This window comes from Eleutherodactylus coqui, chromosome 11, assembly GCF_035609145.1.
Source record: "Eleutherodactylus coqui strain aEleCoq1 chromosome 11, aEleCoq1.hap1, whole genome shotgun sequence".
NCBI classification, from domain to species: domain Eukaryota; kingdom Metazoa; phylum Chordata; class Amphibia; order Anura; family Eleutherodactylidae; genus Eleutherodactylus; species Eleutherodactylus coqui.
Genome location: NC_089847.1, coordinates 86987007 through 87004071, shown reverse-complemented (window position 1 = coordinate 87004071; position 17065 = coordinate 86987007). Strand labels below are relative to the sequence as shown.

General features: G+C 43.4%; 1 protein-coding gene across 1 annotated transcript in view; it reads left to right on the top strand.

The window, feature by feature from the left end:
- Positions 1–4134: 4134 nt before the first annotated feature.
- Positions 4135–17065, top strand: part of NAALADL1 (N-acetylated alpha-linked acidic dipeptidase like 1) — a 51021-nt gene continuing 38090 nt past the window's right edge. Inside the window, exons 1-3 of the mRNA XM_066584025.1 lie at positions 4135–4331; positions 9269–9441; positions 14213–14334. Coding sequence (XP_066440122.1) covers positions 4135–4331; positions 9269–9441; positions 14213–14334 — 492 coding nt within the window. The remainder of the gene's footprint in view (positions 4332–9268; positions 9442–14212; positions 14335–17065) is intronic.

Genomic DNA, 17065 nt, shown 5'->3' with positions numbered 1-17065 from the left:
GTGTTGCCCTTTTCTGTGCGCAAATTCGCTTTTTTACTGTACTTTTTCACATGCAATTGCGTGAGAACAAACAACATGCACAGATGCTCTCAGCCATTGAAATGGCCGATTAGTTTAAGGAGTTCAAGATGTGTTCATACATTGCGCAAATACACAGGAAAATAGAGCATGCTGGGTATTTTATTGCCCGACGAATTGCGCACGTGTGATCAAACCCATTGAAAACAATGGAGTCTATTTTCAGCGTCTTGCGCTTTCAAATACGTCCCAGTAACACCCGCCTTATGTTCTACTACTTAAAGAAAATCGTTTTTTGTCGCCGTCTTTTGACCTTCATAACTTTTTTATTTCTGCATCCATAGGCTGGTGTGAGGGCTTGGTAGTTCGCAGAGGGAGCTGTCATCTCTATTGATACCATTTCGGGATACATACAAGTCTTTTTTGGGGGGAAAGAATTACCAAAAAAACATAATTTTGGCTGTTATGTCCGTTCAGAACATATCCTACGTGGCCTACACGGGCGTAAATATAATGTCCTAACTGGACGGATACAGTAAACCCTTGAGTAGCATTGCTCTTAAGTAAAGACCTGTCAGACCTCAGATAACACTGATACATACTGCTATAATGATGTCACTGCAATGTTAATTTATTCTTTACAGTTGTGTTTTATATTCATTCAGTATTGTTATTGTTTTTGGTATTAAAGATCAGAGTTATTCTTTATTAAATGGGGTTTGGTGTGTTTTTTGAAACATCTAGAACCAATTAATTGGATTTACATTAATTCCTATGAAAATAATGTCCTCAACTAACATTGATTTCTACTAAAGTCCATTGCTTCCGGACGGATTGATGACGTTAGTTGAGGTTCTACTGTATATACACCATATACTAACGAGGCTAATACTATATATAGCAAATCCAAAATAGTAGGGAAAAGGGAATACTGAGCCTAGTTTCGGAGAGCCCTGCCTATAAGCCCTGCAAATGGACAGCATTGCATCCACAGCCCTTGTCTGGGCGACTCCATTATGACAGAGCGAGAGTTCTTCAGCTGCTGATCTCCAGACCTTCTGAACTGCAGCCCACACTGTATTTGAGGAAGCTGTTGGAGTCTGCATTTGTACTCCATCTGCGTCAAGAGTCGAACTCAGTCGTCCATTATACTAATCAACGTCATGCACCGGCCGCAGAACTGGAACGGATACTCTAAAGCCCTGCTACATGGAAGCCGATGCCTCATCTCTTGGGGCTGAAGCCTCTTGAAGCAAAAGAAATCAATGGGCAAAAACGTAATCTGTGATTTTTTCTCTAAGCTGTTTACTACGGCAGAGAGAAATTATCAAATTGGCGATTGCAAATTACTTGCAATTAAACTTGCCCTGGAGAAATGGAGGCATCAGCTGAAGGAATATGCTCATCCCTTTATTATATTCATCAACCACAAAAATCTGACTAATCTCTGGTCTGCACATCTAAACCCCCGTCAGGCTTGCTGGTCGCACTGCTTTGCCAGGTTTAATCTCTTGTTATACCTCTGCCCTGCAGAAAAGAACATCAAGGCTGATGCTCTGACTAGATCCTTTGATGCCTCAGACGATAGCCTTGAACCCCATTTTATTATAGATCCTAAGACAATTGTCCCTGCCAACGTCACATGTCTCTGAGACATACCTTTGGGGAAAACCGCTGTTACAGCAGCCCAAAGGTCTCGTATTTTAGCCTGAGGACACAACTCCAAGCTGGCAGGAAATCCAGGTTATAGGAGGACACTTGAATTAATTTCTCGCCATTACTGGTGGCCCACTTTTAAAAAGGACATTACCGAATATGTTGTTGCCAAACCTGTACGAGAAAGAAACTGCCACTTCAGCTTCCAGCCTGACTTCTCCATCCACAACCAATTCCACAGTCACCTTGGTTATACATCACTATGGACTTTACCGATCTCCAAAATTCCTCTGGTAATACCGAAATCCTGGGTAGTTGTGGACTGGTTTTCCAAAACATCTTTGTTCCACTCCCTGGTCTACCCTCTGCATCCCATCTGGCACATCTCTTCATATCTTCAGATTATAGGAACACATCCATGGCAGACCTTGTGGCCTTCAGAATGCTCCATGGTGCTGTGGAAAGGAAACAGCTTCCCACAAACTTGGCAAATGTGTCCCGAGCCACTTTATATAATGACACATAACTTGCGCTGTACAACACTTGTTAATGAGGGGTAGACAGCTGGAGGGACACATTAGCATCTGTTCACTTCTGCGCCAGGGAATTCTGTTTTCCTCTTCGATCATAAGAAAAGAAAAACAAATGAGGCTGGACAACCCCGTGACTATAATGGGGTCCGCTGGGCTTCCATTATGCTGCCTGGCAAAAAATTAGGAGGGAGAAAAAAAAAAGATTCAGGCTGAATCTACTAAATTTGTACTCTCTACTTTTTTTTCGTAATGAGCAATATTGTTTATTTAGAGCATGAATTCAGTATTATACTGTATTTAAAGGGACATAACAATAAAAAAAAATTGTAATTCCATTTCTAAGTAGTCCTCAACTACATGCAACTCAGCTAGTATTATCTTGGTTAATTATTGTTTCAGATCTGAAAATTTCTGGAGTCCTTCTCCTCAGGGGGGTCATATGATCTCATTGTGACCACCCAGGAGTTACTTGTCTCTCTGTTCTCTCCAGAGTCACTGTTTCATTTACCAGGTTCTTCATAGATGGGGTTAGGAACTCCTATCACAATTAATGCTGATGATTAAAGGCTCCTGTCACACAGTTATGATAGTTCAGCCTCTTACAGACTTATGGTCTTTAACTTATTTAAGGGAATACAGAGGGAAATTATAATTACACTGTCTTCCCAGTAGGCAGAGATGGTACTGTTTCTAGCTGGTCATGGGATGGTGTGCTGATGCATCATGGGATTGATAGCACTGCTTAGAGGAAGAGAAAGTAGGGAGAGTCTGGGCATTACAGTAGGAGCTGGTGAGCCATTGTCTTAGTGGTGTCACCAAGACTGTGTTCGTTGATGCCACCAGAATGCCATTTTGAAGGAGGCGCAGGTGTCAGTCAGAAGGATTATATGTGATAGTTAGACCTGCCGGGAGAGTGAGCAGAGGTCTGAGCCTAGTTTGCCAATGAGGAGCAAGCTGGTGGACTGCGAGAAAGAGAAGCCAAAGTAGTGACTGAGTAGTGGAAGAGAAAAAAAGTGGTGGAGCAAACCCAGTAGAATATGGAAATACAAATGAAGATATAATATTGAGAAGGGACTGTGTCTTCCTTTCGAAGGGTGGTAAGCTAGGGATTGGTTCCAGAGACACAGTGAGAGGTTCTAAATATTGAAGGTGCTGGCTAAACGTTTTGATCATATAGACAAGGAAAATAAAATAAAAAACTATCTTGGATATGTGGCGCGACCTCCAGTTATAACATAATTACATAAGATTGTATATTGCCAAAATTTTCTATTGATTAATACCAGCGTTAATATGTGTACGCGTTTCGAGGTTGGTGAACCGTTTCCTCAGCACTTGATAGGGGTACATGTCTGGATGCTGAGGGTGTATCTCGCAGAGAGGATCAGCAATTGCCCCTGCAAGCAATTTGTACACAATTTGCTTTAGCAAATATGCTCTAATCTGATGCTTACTACTTGGCATCATTTCTAGGGCTATGTCACAAGTATTTGTTAAAAAGTTAAATAGTAACGTTTGGATCAAAGGGAGAAAGTTTTGTAATCTAGGTATGAAATAAACCGCTACTTTAATGAGAAGTTATAAAACTTAGTACCATGATACTGAATTACATACATCCTCAGCAAGCGCTGGCAATATACAGTAAAAATTAACATTACCCTACAATAAATACTGTGATAATTGTACTCTAGTAGCCGCACCAAGGAGCAAAGGACAACGTTTGGTCACTATGACACTTCAAAAATATAGAGCTGTAAACGGATAATACAATACTTCATTATCATAAGTGGCATCGGAATCTCTTACTTTACCCCTACTTTATCTCCAGACAAATCTACACCAAGGTCATAATAAGATAATAGTTGTATAAAGAGTTCAGAGCAAGAACATTTTTCTTCTTTTGACCGTCTTGGATCAGCAAGAAACAATGAATGTATGGAAAATAGTTGGTTGTGTTTTTGGGGGCTCCTTGATTTTGGCCATCGGATTACTCATTGGACACTTTGGCATCTCTAAGACCTCCACTCCATCATGGGCTCAAGATCTTTCTAAAAATGTGGATGAAGCTTTTATCCGGGAGTTCATGAATGAAGTAAACAGAGATAACATCAGGGAAAATCTGAGGTGAGAGAAAAATCATAGTTGTATCATGAAGATAAAGTAATCAATATACAGAGGTGTGTGAAAATAAAGAGGTGTGAAGTCTCGTAGATTTTTTGTAAATTAAATGTAACATTTTTTCTATTTTTGCAACAATTCATGGAGGTCTTATGCAGCTTACTTACTGTTACCAGTACCAAACACCGAATAAAGCATGTGATGCAATGTTTTTTCTTGCACACTTCTGTATATATCAGTGAATCACTTGAATGGGACTGCTGAGCTGTTAGCGTTAGCCTAGTGATATGTCATAAAAGGAGAATATCCCTTTAATTCAGGGTGGTTTCACATCTGCATCGGGGGTTCCGGTTTCCTGCTACGTTCACGGAGATAAACATTACATTTAGTGGTTGTTAACTATTTTGATACAGTAGCTGACTGCACACATGATTTTATGCTAAACTGGTGTATTTTTATCATAGTATGTAAGAAAATAGTGATCAGAGAGCGCTTCAGGGTTCACCAGTCAGTTATCTGCTGGACAAATCCAGTCCTCTGAGAACAGGGAGAGCTGCAAAGACAATTGGGCGTTTCTCTGGATAGAGAATCTCCCCCCAAAAAGAAATGCAATATACTGAAAGCAAAAAACTCCTGCGCTCCTGGATTGTATAGCATAAACTACAAATATTGCCAGAAATGAAGTACAAGAACGGCTCTTACTCAAGAGGAGGGGGGTATGACAAGCAAAAACTCTGCTTCTAGAAGAGTCGACTCCTAATGTCAGGTGGTGATAAGGAACGTCCCAACCCCATCAGTATGGATAAGCAAATGTCCTTTATTCCAGTGGTAGTGGACGGTACAGTGGCAATGAGTTTCTGTGCTCTATGGCACCTTCTTCAAGCCAATACCGGCTCTTCACCCTTGACAGTTGGTGGCAACTTTAATTGCGTCTTGCCTGGTAAGAAGAAATGGGGATCGGATACTCATTGTAAAGGAAGATCCTGATACTTAAGGCTCTCCTGCTTCCAATGATGTTGTATCTAAGTTTTGTGTTCCTCCCAATGACATCACAGTTAAAAGACTGCAGAGAATGCTGTTCCAGTTCGTATGGAGCTCCAAGTTTGAGAAGCTTAACAGACAATCCATGCATAAATCACACGATCTCTTACCTCCAAGATGGCTGATGATTTCCCACACAGCTTCCTCCTGACACATAAGGCCCCCAGGAGGAGCTGCACTGACACCAGGCACTCTCTTCATACACTGCAATGATATATACTATGGTAGCCATTAACTGGCTACGGCTTCAAATCGAATAAGAATAGCAATGGCACCGTCCATGGAGAGCCACTCAGAGCATGGGAAGTCTCCTGTACCTTAGCTCTCAGCTACCTTTTAGGGCTTCCACCTTAGTCCAGCTGTACGCGGGGTCACGTGGTGCACGCTGTGGAGCAATTTAAGTCGTCACCGACTGTCAAACGTGAAGAGCCGGTATTGGCTTGAAGGTGCCATAGAGCACAGAAACGCATTGCCACTGTACCATCCACTACCACTGGAATAAAGGAGATTTGCTTATCCATACTGATGCGGTTGGGACGTTCCTTATCACCACCTGACATTAGCCTTTCTTGTACTTCATTTCTGGCAATATTTGAGGTCTATGCTATACAATCCAGGAGCGCAGGACTTACAGAAAAAAGACATATGTCAATCCAGTTCAGCCTATTACCTCGCAATGTTGATCCAGAGCAAGACAAAAAAAAACCTTAATGAGGTAGAAGCCAATTTTCTCCATTTAAGAGGAAAAAAAATCCTTCCTTACTCTAATCTAGCAATCAGAATAATCCCTGGATCACTGACCCTTCTGAAGTTATTAATGATTATTATTACCCCATTAGTAACGGTGACCCAATCACAGTATGTAGCATTTATAACCACCCTCTGCTTTCTATCCCTGAGCCAGTTACTTACCCACTTACACACATTCTTACCCAGACCAAGCATTCTCATTTTATATATCTTTTATCTGGCACAGTATCAAACGCTTTAAAAAAGTCCAAATACACAAGATCCAATAACTCTCCCTGGTCCACTCTAGAGCTTACCTCCACGTAGAAGCTGATCAGGTTGGTTTGACTGGAGTGACCCCTCATAAACCCTGCTGATATGCAGTTATACAGCTATATTCCTTGAGGTACTCCAGGATAACATCCCTTAGAAATCCTTCAAGCATTTTACCCACAATAAAAGTAAGACTTACCGGCCTGTAGTTTCCAGGTTTTCTTTTTGGTCCCTTTTTGAATATCGGCACCATATTGGCTATATGCCAATCCAGTGGAACAGAACTTGTCACTATAGAGTCCCTAAATATAAGAAACAGGGTCTGTGGATCACATTACTTAATTCCCTTAGAACCCGGGGGTCTATCCTATCGGAACCCAGCAATTTATCTATTTTAATCTTGTTAAGACAGCTCTGCACTCCTTCCTGGGTTAAACCAGTGACATTTAGTGGAGAGTTTACATTATCACTCTGCATCTCATCTGACATTTCATTTTCCTCTCTGAATACACTGGAGAAAAAGCTATTTAATAGATTTGTTTTCTCCTCATCACCCTCTACAATTTTTCCTACATTATTTATTAACACTTTCAGTATTAATCTTTTTACTATTAATATAGTTGAAGAACAGTTTAGGGTTAGTTTTAATCTCTTTAGCAATATGTCTCCCTGTCTCTATATTTGCTGCTTTTATCTGATTTTTACATAATTTATTTTTTCCTTATTGGTTTTTAGTGCTTCTTCGCCGCCTTCTTATTTTAGTACTTTAAATGCTTTCTTTTTACTGTTTATTGCCCCCTTTACATCTTTATTAAGCCATATTAGTTTTCTCCTATAACTGCCGTAAGTCTTTTATTCCTGTAAGGTATGAACTGCTCACAGTAAGTAATTAGGATGTTTTTAAATGTTTCTCATTTATTGTTTGTACTCTTATTTTTGAGGACATTATCCCAGTCAATAATGTTAAGGGCATCACTAAGTTGATTGAGCTTGCTCTTTCTAAAGTCTAGTATTTTCATAGCTCCCCTACAAAAAAGCACTCTTGAAAGATGAGTTGAAATTTATTATATTATGGTCACTATTTCCCAGGTGCCCCCCAATCTGCACCCCTGTTATTCTGTCAGGTATATTGGTTAATATTAAGTCCAGAATGGCCATCCCTCTAGTTGTGTCCTGTACAAGTTGGGTGAGGTAATTATGTTTAGTAATTGACAAAAAGTTGTTACCTTTAGGAGATCCGCAAGTTTCAGCTTCCCAGTGTATATCTGAATAGTTAAAGCCCCCATAATAATTATCTTATTGTGATTTAATGCTTCAATTAGTTTCAATAATAGATTTTCAGAAGTTTCTGTTATATCTCTTGGTCTATAGAAAACCTCCTATGAGGATTTTATTGTTATTTTCCCTCCATGTACTTCCACATGTTCATCTCCCTCACATATATCTTCCCATAATGTGGACTTTAAACAGGATCTTACATAAAGACAAACCCCTCCCCCTTTCCAGTTTTTACAATTCTTTCTGAACAGACTATAACCCTATAAGTTTAATGCCCAGTCACAGCTTTCATCCAACTAGGTCTCAGTTATTCCCACTAGGTCATAGTTTTCCTCAGACATCATTACTTGTAGTTTGTCTACTTTATTGGTCAGACTTCTAGTATTAGTCACCATACAGTTTAGAAGGTTTTGGTTATTTTTATATTACGTGTACCCCTACTAACTGTTTTGCCAGTTCTAACTGTGCTAACCCCTCCCACTACTCTGCTCCCATTTCCATTACTTAGTGCCAGGTCATTGTCCACACTGTCTTCCCCTTTATATCTCTGGTTGCCCTTTCTGCTGTCCCAAGTTTGAACACTCCTCCAACCTTCTGGCCATCTTCTCCCCCAGCACAGCTGCACCTTCCCCATTGAGATACAGCCCATCTATCGCATTAAACTGGAAATAGATGTACAGTAGTTATTCTCAGCAGCATCTTAAGGTCACAGATAAAACTTCCGCCATGTTTTCTTGTGGCATTTTTTGAGGTTTGTAAGAAATGCCATGAATGTCATGTTTTTTTTACACCATGGACCCAAAGTGAGGTAAAATGCAGCAAAAAAGTGTTTGCACTGCATAGGAAGCTCTGAATAAAACATGTGAAATGCACCCCAAGCCTTCTATGTAACTTACGAGTGTGGCTACAAGTTGCCTCTCAACCACATGCATGATACATTTACACGAAGGCATGTGATGCTATAATGGCTTCAGGAACAGTAGAAAGGCTACTGCATCAACTCGCATGTTCAGCTCAGAGCATCTTACTCTTAGTTAAAAGGGATTGTCCAAGATTTTAAAAATTATGCTAACATCAAGATATCTGATAAAATTAAAAATTAACCAACACTCACCTGTTAAATACCCTGCTACTCCAACGCAGATACTTGGGTCATCCCAGCTGGTCTTTGTTTACCCTGCTGCAATCATGGCGTGCCATACTTCCATGTGACCCTTGCAGCTAATCACTGGCTGCAGCAGTCTTGTACCTAAAATGCAAGCATCGGCACTGAGGCAAGTGATTGGCTGCCGTGGTCACATGGATGTACAGCACATCATGACTGCAGGAACATTGGTGCATCAGCTCTGGAGCTACAGAGTATTTAACAGGTGATGCTGTTAGGACACACTTTTAAAAGCCTGGGCAACCCCTTTAAGGTGTCTTAAATTATGGAATAGTCTCAATATCCATTTTTTAAGCAGAACAGGCATCTTCCGTTTATGGGGAAAGAAAGTGATTGTCAGACATCTCTAATGCTGATTATCTCAGGATCCGACAGGTTACAATTCACCATGTTCAATCCCTGTTTACTTTAACATCATTCCTCAGTGTAACATAAGCTATCTCTTCATTTTGTACAGGAAACTTAGTCAGTATCCTCACATGGCTACAACTAAAGGGGATGAAGACACGGTGCAGATGGTCCTCGGACAATGGAACGACCCACATATTGGGCTTGATGAAGCTAAGGAGGAAAGATATGATGTCTACCTATCATTCCCTAGAGCAGAAAATCCCAACAATGTCCAAGTGGGTACGTAAACATCAAATGCCTTGGATAAAAGCTGTTAGTGGGACACAATAGCCATAAAATATGTTTGGTAGGGCAATTAGCCCCTAAACATTACATACATATGATTATATATATATATATATATAATGACAGGGGAGCTGTTGACAAAATACCTTTCACAGTTTATCACAATTGAAATGCAGTTATTAAGGCCCAATGTCCACAGGCGGATTTGATTTGCGGAATCCGCAGTTCAAGACGCCCATAGGGAAACATGGGCGTCCGCAGCTGAATTAAAGCATGCAGATTTGATTTGCAGATCTTTGGATGCAGAAATAAAATCGCAGCATGCTTTATTTCAGTGCGGTTCACGCACGGATGGCTTCCATTGAATGTCAATTGCTGACGGGCCGCGGATTCCGTGGGAAAGCAGGAGTTTAAAATAAAACAAAAACCTCTACTGTGCATGCGCAGCCGTGCGCCAGCCGGCGCATTCCACACATTCGTAGTGTAGACCTGGACAGGTACGCATGGTCCTTGGCCACGGGCAGGGTTGGATTCCGCTGTGCTCCCTCTTGCAGAATAAAACCCGCTCGTGGACATGAGGCCTTAAGAGAACCTCTGGGTTTGTCTTACCTGAACTGCAGGCAGCATGAAGTCCATGCATGCGCCCACATTACAGGGACATATGTTTTGCTCTGAAACATTGCAATGTTTCAGAGCAAAACATATTTTAAAACATCTCTGGGAATAGGGAAAGCGGTCATAAAGGCAGCGTCCTGCTGCCTTATCCCTGCCCAGATCAGTTAGATTGACAGGTTTCTCCCTATGTGTGTATAGGGCAGAGTTTCCAAACTCCAGTCCTCATGGACCCCCAACAAGTCATGTTTTCAGGATATCCTATAGTAAGAACACTTGCGGCAATGTCTAAGGCACTGACAATAATTACATCACTTGTGTAATACTGATGAAATCCAGAAAACAAGACCTGTTGGGAGTCCCCGAGGACTGGAATTGGAAAACACTGGTATAAGGAAAGGCCTGTCAACCTATCCCAACCGGGCAGACAGATGATAACAATGAGCCACCCCTGTGACTCTTCTACCTTGGCACCTTTTTAAAATACATTTTCTCTGAAACAACACACCTTTTAAAGGGGTTGTCCCGCGAAAGCAAGTGGGGTTATACACTTCTGTATGGCCAAATTAATGCACTTTGTAATGTACATCGTGCATTAAATATGAGCCATACAGAAGTTATTCACTTACCTGTTCCGTTGCTAGCGTCCCCATCTCCATGGTGCCGTCTAATTTCAGCGTCTAATCGCCCGATTAGACGCGCTTGCGCAGTCCGGTCTTCTCCCTTCCGAATGGGGCCGCTCGTGCCGGAGAGCTGCTCCCTGTAGCTCCGCCCCGTCACGTGTGCCGATTCCAGCCAATCAGGAGGCTGGAATCGGCAATGGAGCGCACAGAGCCCACGGTGCACCATGGGAGAAGACCCGCGGTGCATCGTGGGTGAAGATTCCGGCGGCCATCTTACTAAGGTAAGTAAGAAGTCGCGGGAGCGCGGGGATTCGGGTAAGTACTGGACACTTTGTTTTTTTTTACCCCTGCATCGGGTTTGTCTCGCGCCGAACGGGGGGGCTATTGAAAAAAAACCAAAAACGTTTCGGCGCGGGACAACCCCTTTAAGAGTAAAACATATATCCGTGTAATATGGGCACCTATTCAGACCTCATGCTGTGTATTGTTCGGGCAATGTGAACCTAGTGACAAGTTCTCTTTTAAATAGAGATGAGCGAGCGTACTCGCTAAGGCAAACTACTCGAGCGAGTAGTGCCTTATGCGAGTACCTGCCCGCTCGTCTCTAAAGAGTCGGGTGCCGGCGGGAGAGAGCGGTGAGTTGCGGGAATGAGCAGGGAGGAGCGAGGGGGAGAGAGTGAGAGAGAGATCTCCGCCCGTTCCTTCCCGCTCTCCGCCGCCGCTCCCCACCCCCACCCGAATCTTTAGAGACGAGTGGGCAGGTACTCGCATAAGGCACTACTCGCTCGTATAGTTTGCCTTAGCGAGTACGCTCGCTCATCTCTGCTTTTAAACCAATTTGTAATAAATTCTTCCCACTTAGTATTGAAAAAAAATTTATTAGACAATTTTTATTATATAGAACAGATTAACGAGACAATTTAGTCAAATATAGGTACTGCCATAACTCCTAAGCAGCATGCCTTCCGTCTTGGGGTCATATTTGACTCCGATCTTCCCTTGACTTCCTATAAATAATCTCTTGTTTGCTCATGGTACCTGAACCTCAGAAACATTTCCAGAATTCACCTTTCTTACTTTCTTCTCTTAGAAACAGCAAAAACTCTTATTGTTGCCTTGATCCATTTTCTACTTCACACTCCTCCCTAAACTCTCCTGTTTCCAATCTATCCTGAATGCAACAGCCAGACTTATCTTTTTACCACCCTACCCATGTTCTCCAATCTGTTAATGAATACAGACTAAGGGTGAAGTCACACGAACGTATATCGGCTCGGTTTTCACGCCGAGCCGATATACGTTGTCCTCGTGTGCAGGGGGGGGGGGGGGGGGGGGAGGATGGAGGAGCCAGGAGCAGGAACTGAGCTCGCGCCCCCCTCTCTGCCTCCTCTCCGCCCCTCTGAACTATTTGCAATGGGGAGAGGTGGGGCGGGGGTGGGGCTTATTCTCGGAACTTAGCCCCGGTCGGTCTATCTTGCTTCCCAGCCCTGAGCCTCCTATCTGCCTTCACTGCTAACTCCATAGCCTCCTTTAAGGACCCGGGAACGGGATGGGAGATCAACAGTTCTTTGACCGCGTCTGAGAGACCTTGCATAAAAACGTCTTTCAGGGCACTATCGTTCCATGCAGTATCACCCGCATAGCGTCTGAAATTGGAGCAATAATCCTCCACACAAAGCGACCCCTGATGCAGCGCCAGCAACCACGCAACCGCCAACCCCACTCGGTCCGGTTCATCGAAGATACCCCCGAGTTCCTGAAAAAAGGAGTCCACCGACTGCAGAGAGGGGGAACCCTCGGGAATGGAAAAGGCCCAAGTCTGGGCAGAGCCCCGCAGCAGGGACATTATAAGCCCGACCCTCTGGACCTCCGAGCCGGAAGAACGGGGACGCATCCGAAAAAACAGGCGACACGCCTGTTGGAAAACGAAAAACTTGTTCCTCTCCCCAGAGAACACCTCGGGAAGAGGGCACTTGGGTTCGGGACAGGTAGAGGCGTTCTGCTCCTGCGACAACGCCCACTGCTCCTGGGCCACCATGCGAGCTGACAAATCTTGGATCACCGGCACCAGGTCTTGCAGCTGGTTTGCAAGGGCGCTGATCGCCGCCATGAAAAGAAAAACAATATTTTAAGGGCCAGTTATTATGTTACGGCACTCTGCCCCCCGAGCGCCAAGTGGGATGCCCTGATCTTCCCGCACCCCACTGTCCCTGCCTACTTGCCTCGGCCCTGGCTAACCCCAGGCGGACAACTGGACGGCGGTCCCTGCCCTGGCTAGGGACCTGACGGCTGACAAGCAGGAAACTACCTAATGGGGGGAACAGAGTGCCGACAGAGGAGGCAGATGAATCAGACCAACAAAACTGACAAGGCTGGAGATGGAACTCACAGGCAAACTGGCAGGGTGCTGGATAGCAACTAGTGCTGACTGGGCCAGACTAGATTAGAGGCAAACAGAACCACCATAAACAGACAGAGTAATAGGGGACCAGAGGGAGCTGACCGACAACTAGGGACTGACTGAGGAGAACCGCAGACAGACTGGCTAGGTGCATGCAGAACCAATAACTGGCAATGAGCTCAGTTCACTGCCAGTCTTTTAACCACAAGGTTCCGCCCAGGGGCGGAGAGTGGGAGGAGGCAACTCCACCCACTGCTGTATAAGAAGCACAGAGGAGTGCGGGCGGCACCCTACGGGCGGGCACGCCCACGCCGCCGCCCACTGGCCAACCCAAGCTGCTGGGATGACCTCGACACAGGGCTCCAGGCTGCTGGAGCCGACGCCGGAGCGACGCGCGCCGACCGCGGGAACCCATGCCGCACTGTATGGTAACAATTAAGTTATCACAATTACCCACAGTTTTAAGTATGCCCTAAAAACACATCTCCTTCAGGAAACTATCACATTTACCAATCTACGTCTTCCCCATTCACCTTGATTTTACACTTAGAACCTGATCACTGTAACCTCCACACCTCATACACCAAATGCACTTAAAATTTGTACAGATTGACTGGTACTTGGCTTATACAGCTGTATGTATACTACCCTATTTATTTAAAAAGATGGCTAGACCATTGCACAATACAAACATTTTTTGTGTTCCCTGTATTTCCTCATACGCTGGATGCTCTTGTGAGCAGGGTCTTCGCTCCGCAAGCTGTTTGTTAGTTTAATACTCTCTGATTTGTAATTTGTTGTGCATTATGTTGGTGTCATATAAATAAAGATTTTTTATAAATTAATTTATCAGACAATTTACATACTCTTTATTAAATCTTAATTTAAAATAATGCCAAACTATAACTGGTCAAACGTTTCCCCAAACACATGTAGAGTTATTTGAGATTAGAAAATAAATCTGCTATTTTTCAAAAACATCACTACTGTTTTCCATGGACTTCCATGGGCCGTGTCTGGTATTGCAGCTCTGATAAGAAATGAAATATAATTTTGTCCTATGTGAAGTACAGTTACTTTTTATTAATCAAATATTTTCACTGAATCCTTTCTTCTTTTTGCACATCAGTTTCACCAAATGGTGGACGTCCATTTCAATCACAACTCACTGAAACAGACATAACAGATGATCAGAGGGACCCAAATGTGGTTAAGCCATATGCAGCATATTCTCCCAGTGGAAATGTACAGGTATGCAAAAGAGGTGCCCAATATTTATACATGACTTTTAGAGTCCATACAGAAAGTGAACAGACTATGCAATATTACATGGCCACTTGAAATGCTAGAACAGTTTTGCAATATCCTGGAAACAAGTCAACGGTACTATTGTACCTTGACGCCACCTGAAGCTAGGGGTTTGACAGGGCTTGCATGGAGGAACACCGCTGTCACGCCCCTAGCTCACGATTGGCTTACATCTTGAAGGTCCTAGGAGCCTGTGTATTGATTGTTGTCTGGGCTGGAGGGTTAGGGTTACTTTTCGTGTTAGGCTTACTTTATTAGCTGTACTGGAAGCAGTTACAGCTAATAATTTAAGCCTAACATGAAATGTAACCCTAACCCTCCAGGCCATGCAAAAATCAATATCACTCTCCCCGGAGCAGGCGCCCCCCTTCCATCTCGCCTGGCCAACCGCTACTCCTACGGACTGCCGTGTCAGGATGGCACCTCCCTCTGCCTCTGACCCTGGCGCAGTCCTCCCCGACGGACGGCCGTGTAAGGACCGCACCTGCCTCTGCCGCCGCCGCCGCCGCCGCTGCTGTGCTCCCCGACGGACTGAGGACGCCCTCTGCCGCTGCCTCTGGTGCTGCCGTCCTCCCCTACCGACTGCCGTGTCAGGACAGCATTTGGCTGCTGAAACATGCCCCCTAGCCAATCAAAAGCTGGCGGCGTTACTAAATGAGAACAGTGCTGTATTATGTCGCCACCCCTAACTTCCGATGGCGACATAATACAACAGTACCCAAGTCAACTACCAACCATAGATATTTAATATTAAATAAGATATGAGATACAGTTTTGACAACTTGTTATAAGAAATATACAAAGTGGAGAGAGTTCAAAGACAGGAAACTAGATTGATAAATTACTTAGAACATAGTATAATCAAACCTCTAGTTTCTTTGGTAATTCGTCCGAAAGCAATCGGCCAAACTTGAAACCAATGGAACTCGAGGCAATTATTTCCATAGTAATCAATGTAAATCCAATTAATTTGTTCTAGACATTCCAAAAAACACACCAAACCCCATTTAATAGAGAATAAATATGGTTAATACCAAAAACAATAATAAATGAATATAAAAAAAGACTGCTGTAAAGAATAAATGAACATTTTACATGTTATTGAACATGTTACTGTGTTTTATTTGTGCTGTTACATAGGACTGCAGGTCACATCTACTACATCATCTATACTTAGTGTTATCACTATGTTCTCTGTGCTGTTACATAGGACTGCAGGGGAAATCATTATCTGTCCTCAGCATTATCACTGTGTTATCTGTGGTTTTACATAGGACTGCAGGTGGCATCATAATCTGTCCTCGGCGTTATCGCTGCGTGTTATCTGTGGTGTTACATAGGACTGTAGGTGACATTATCTGTCCTCAGCATTATCACTGTGTGTTATCTGTGGTTTTACATAGGACTGCAGGTGGCATCATTATCTGTCCTCAGTGTTATCACTGCGTGTCATCTGTGGCATTACATAGGACTGCAGGTGACATAACTGTTATCTGTCCTAAGTTATCACTGTGTTATCTGGGTAAACGTAGCCACTTAAATTACACTACAGTACTGTTTTACTAGCGCCCCCAGCGACACTGGAAAAGGGTGGGTAGCATTTCAGCATCAAGAGGAGGAGACACTGAGCAGGAAATCACGTGGGCCGAGTCAGCAGGGAGGCCACATGGACTGAAACTATAAGTGAAATTCTGGCTTGAAAAAAATCAGTGAAACTGGAAACCAGCTAAACTAGAAGACAACAAAACTAGAGGTTTGGCTGTATGTCAGGCTGTAAATAGACATATGTCCATCTACGGTAGTTCAGCCTATTATTCTGAAATGTTGCTCCAGAGGAAAACAAAACACACCCAATAGGGTAGTAGGCCATTTTTCTAATTTCAGGGAAAAAATTCCTTCCTGACTCCAATTCTGGCAATCAGACGAAATCTCTGGATCAACAACCCTTCTGAAGTAATAACTGACTATAACATGTAATACTATTACACTCAAGAAAGGCGTCCAGGCCCCTCTTAAATTCTTTTAGCAAATTTGCCATCACCTCATCCTCAGGCAGAGAGTTCCATAGTCTCACTGCTCTTACAGTAAAGAACCCCCTTCTATGTCGGTGTAAAAATCTTCTTCGCTCTAGATGCAGAGGGCGCCCCCCCGTTACAGTCACAGTCCTGGATACAAACAGATGATGGGAGAGATCTCTGTATTGTCCCCTGATATATTTATACATAGTTATTAGGTCGCCCCTCAGCTGTCTTTTTTCTAAATGAAATAACCCCAAATTTGATAACTTCTCTGGGCATTGTAGTCCGCCCATTCCATTTATAACTTTAGTTGCCAGCCTTTGTACCCACTCAAGCTCTGATATGTCCTTCCTGAGTACCGATGCCCAAAACTGTCCACAATATTCCATGTGTGGTCTGACCAGTGACTTGTAAAGAGGAAGAACAATGTTCTTGTCATGCGCCCCATGACCTCTTTTGACGCACCCCATGATCATATTTGCCTTGGCAGCAGCTGCCTGACACTGGTTGCTTCAGCTAAGTTTACACTTAACTAAAACTCCCAAATCCTTTTCCAGGTCAGTGTTTCCCAGTGGTTTCCCATTTAGCGTGTAATGGTGACATATATTTCCCTGCCCATGTGCAGAACTTTACATCTGTCAGTGTTAAACCTCATT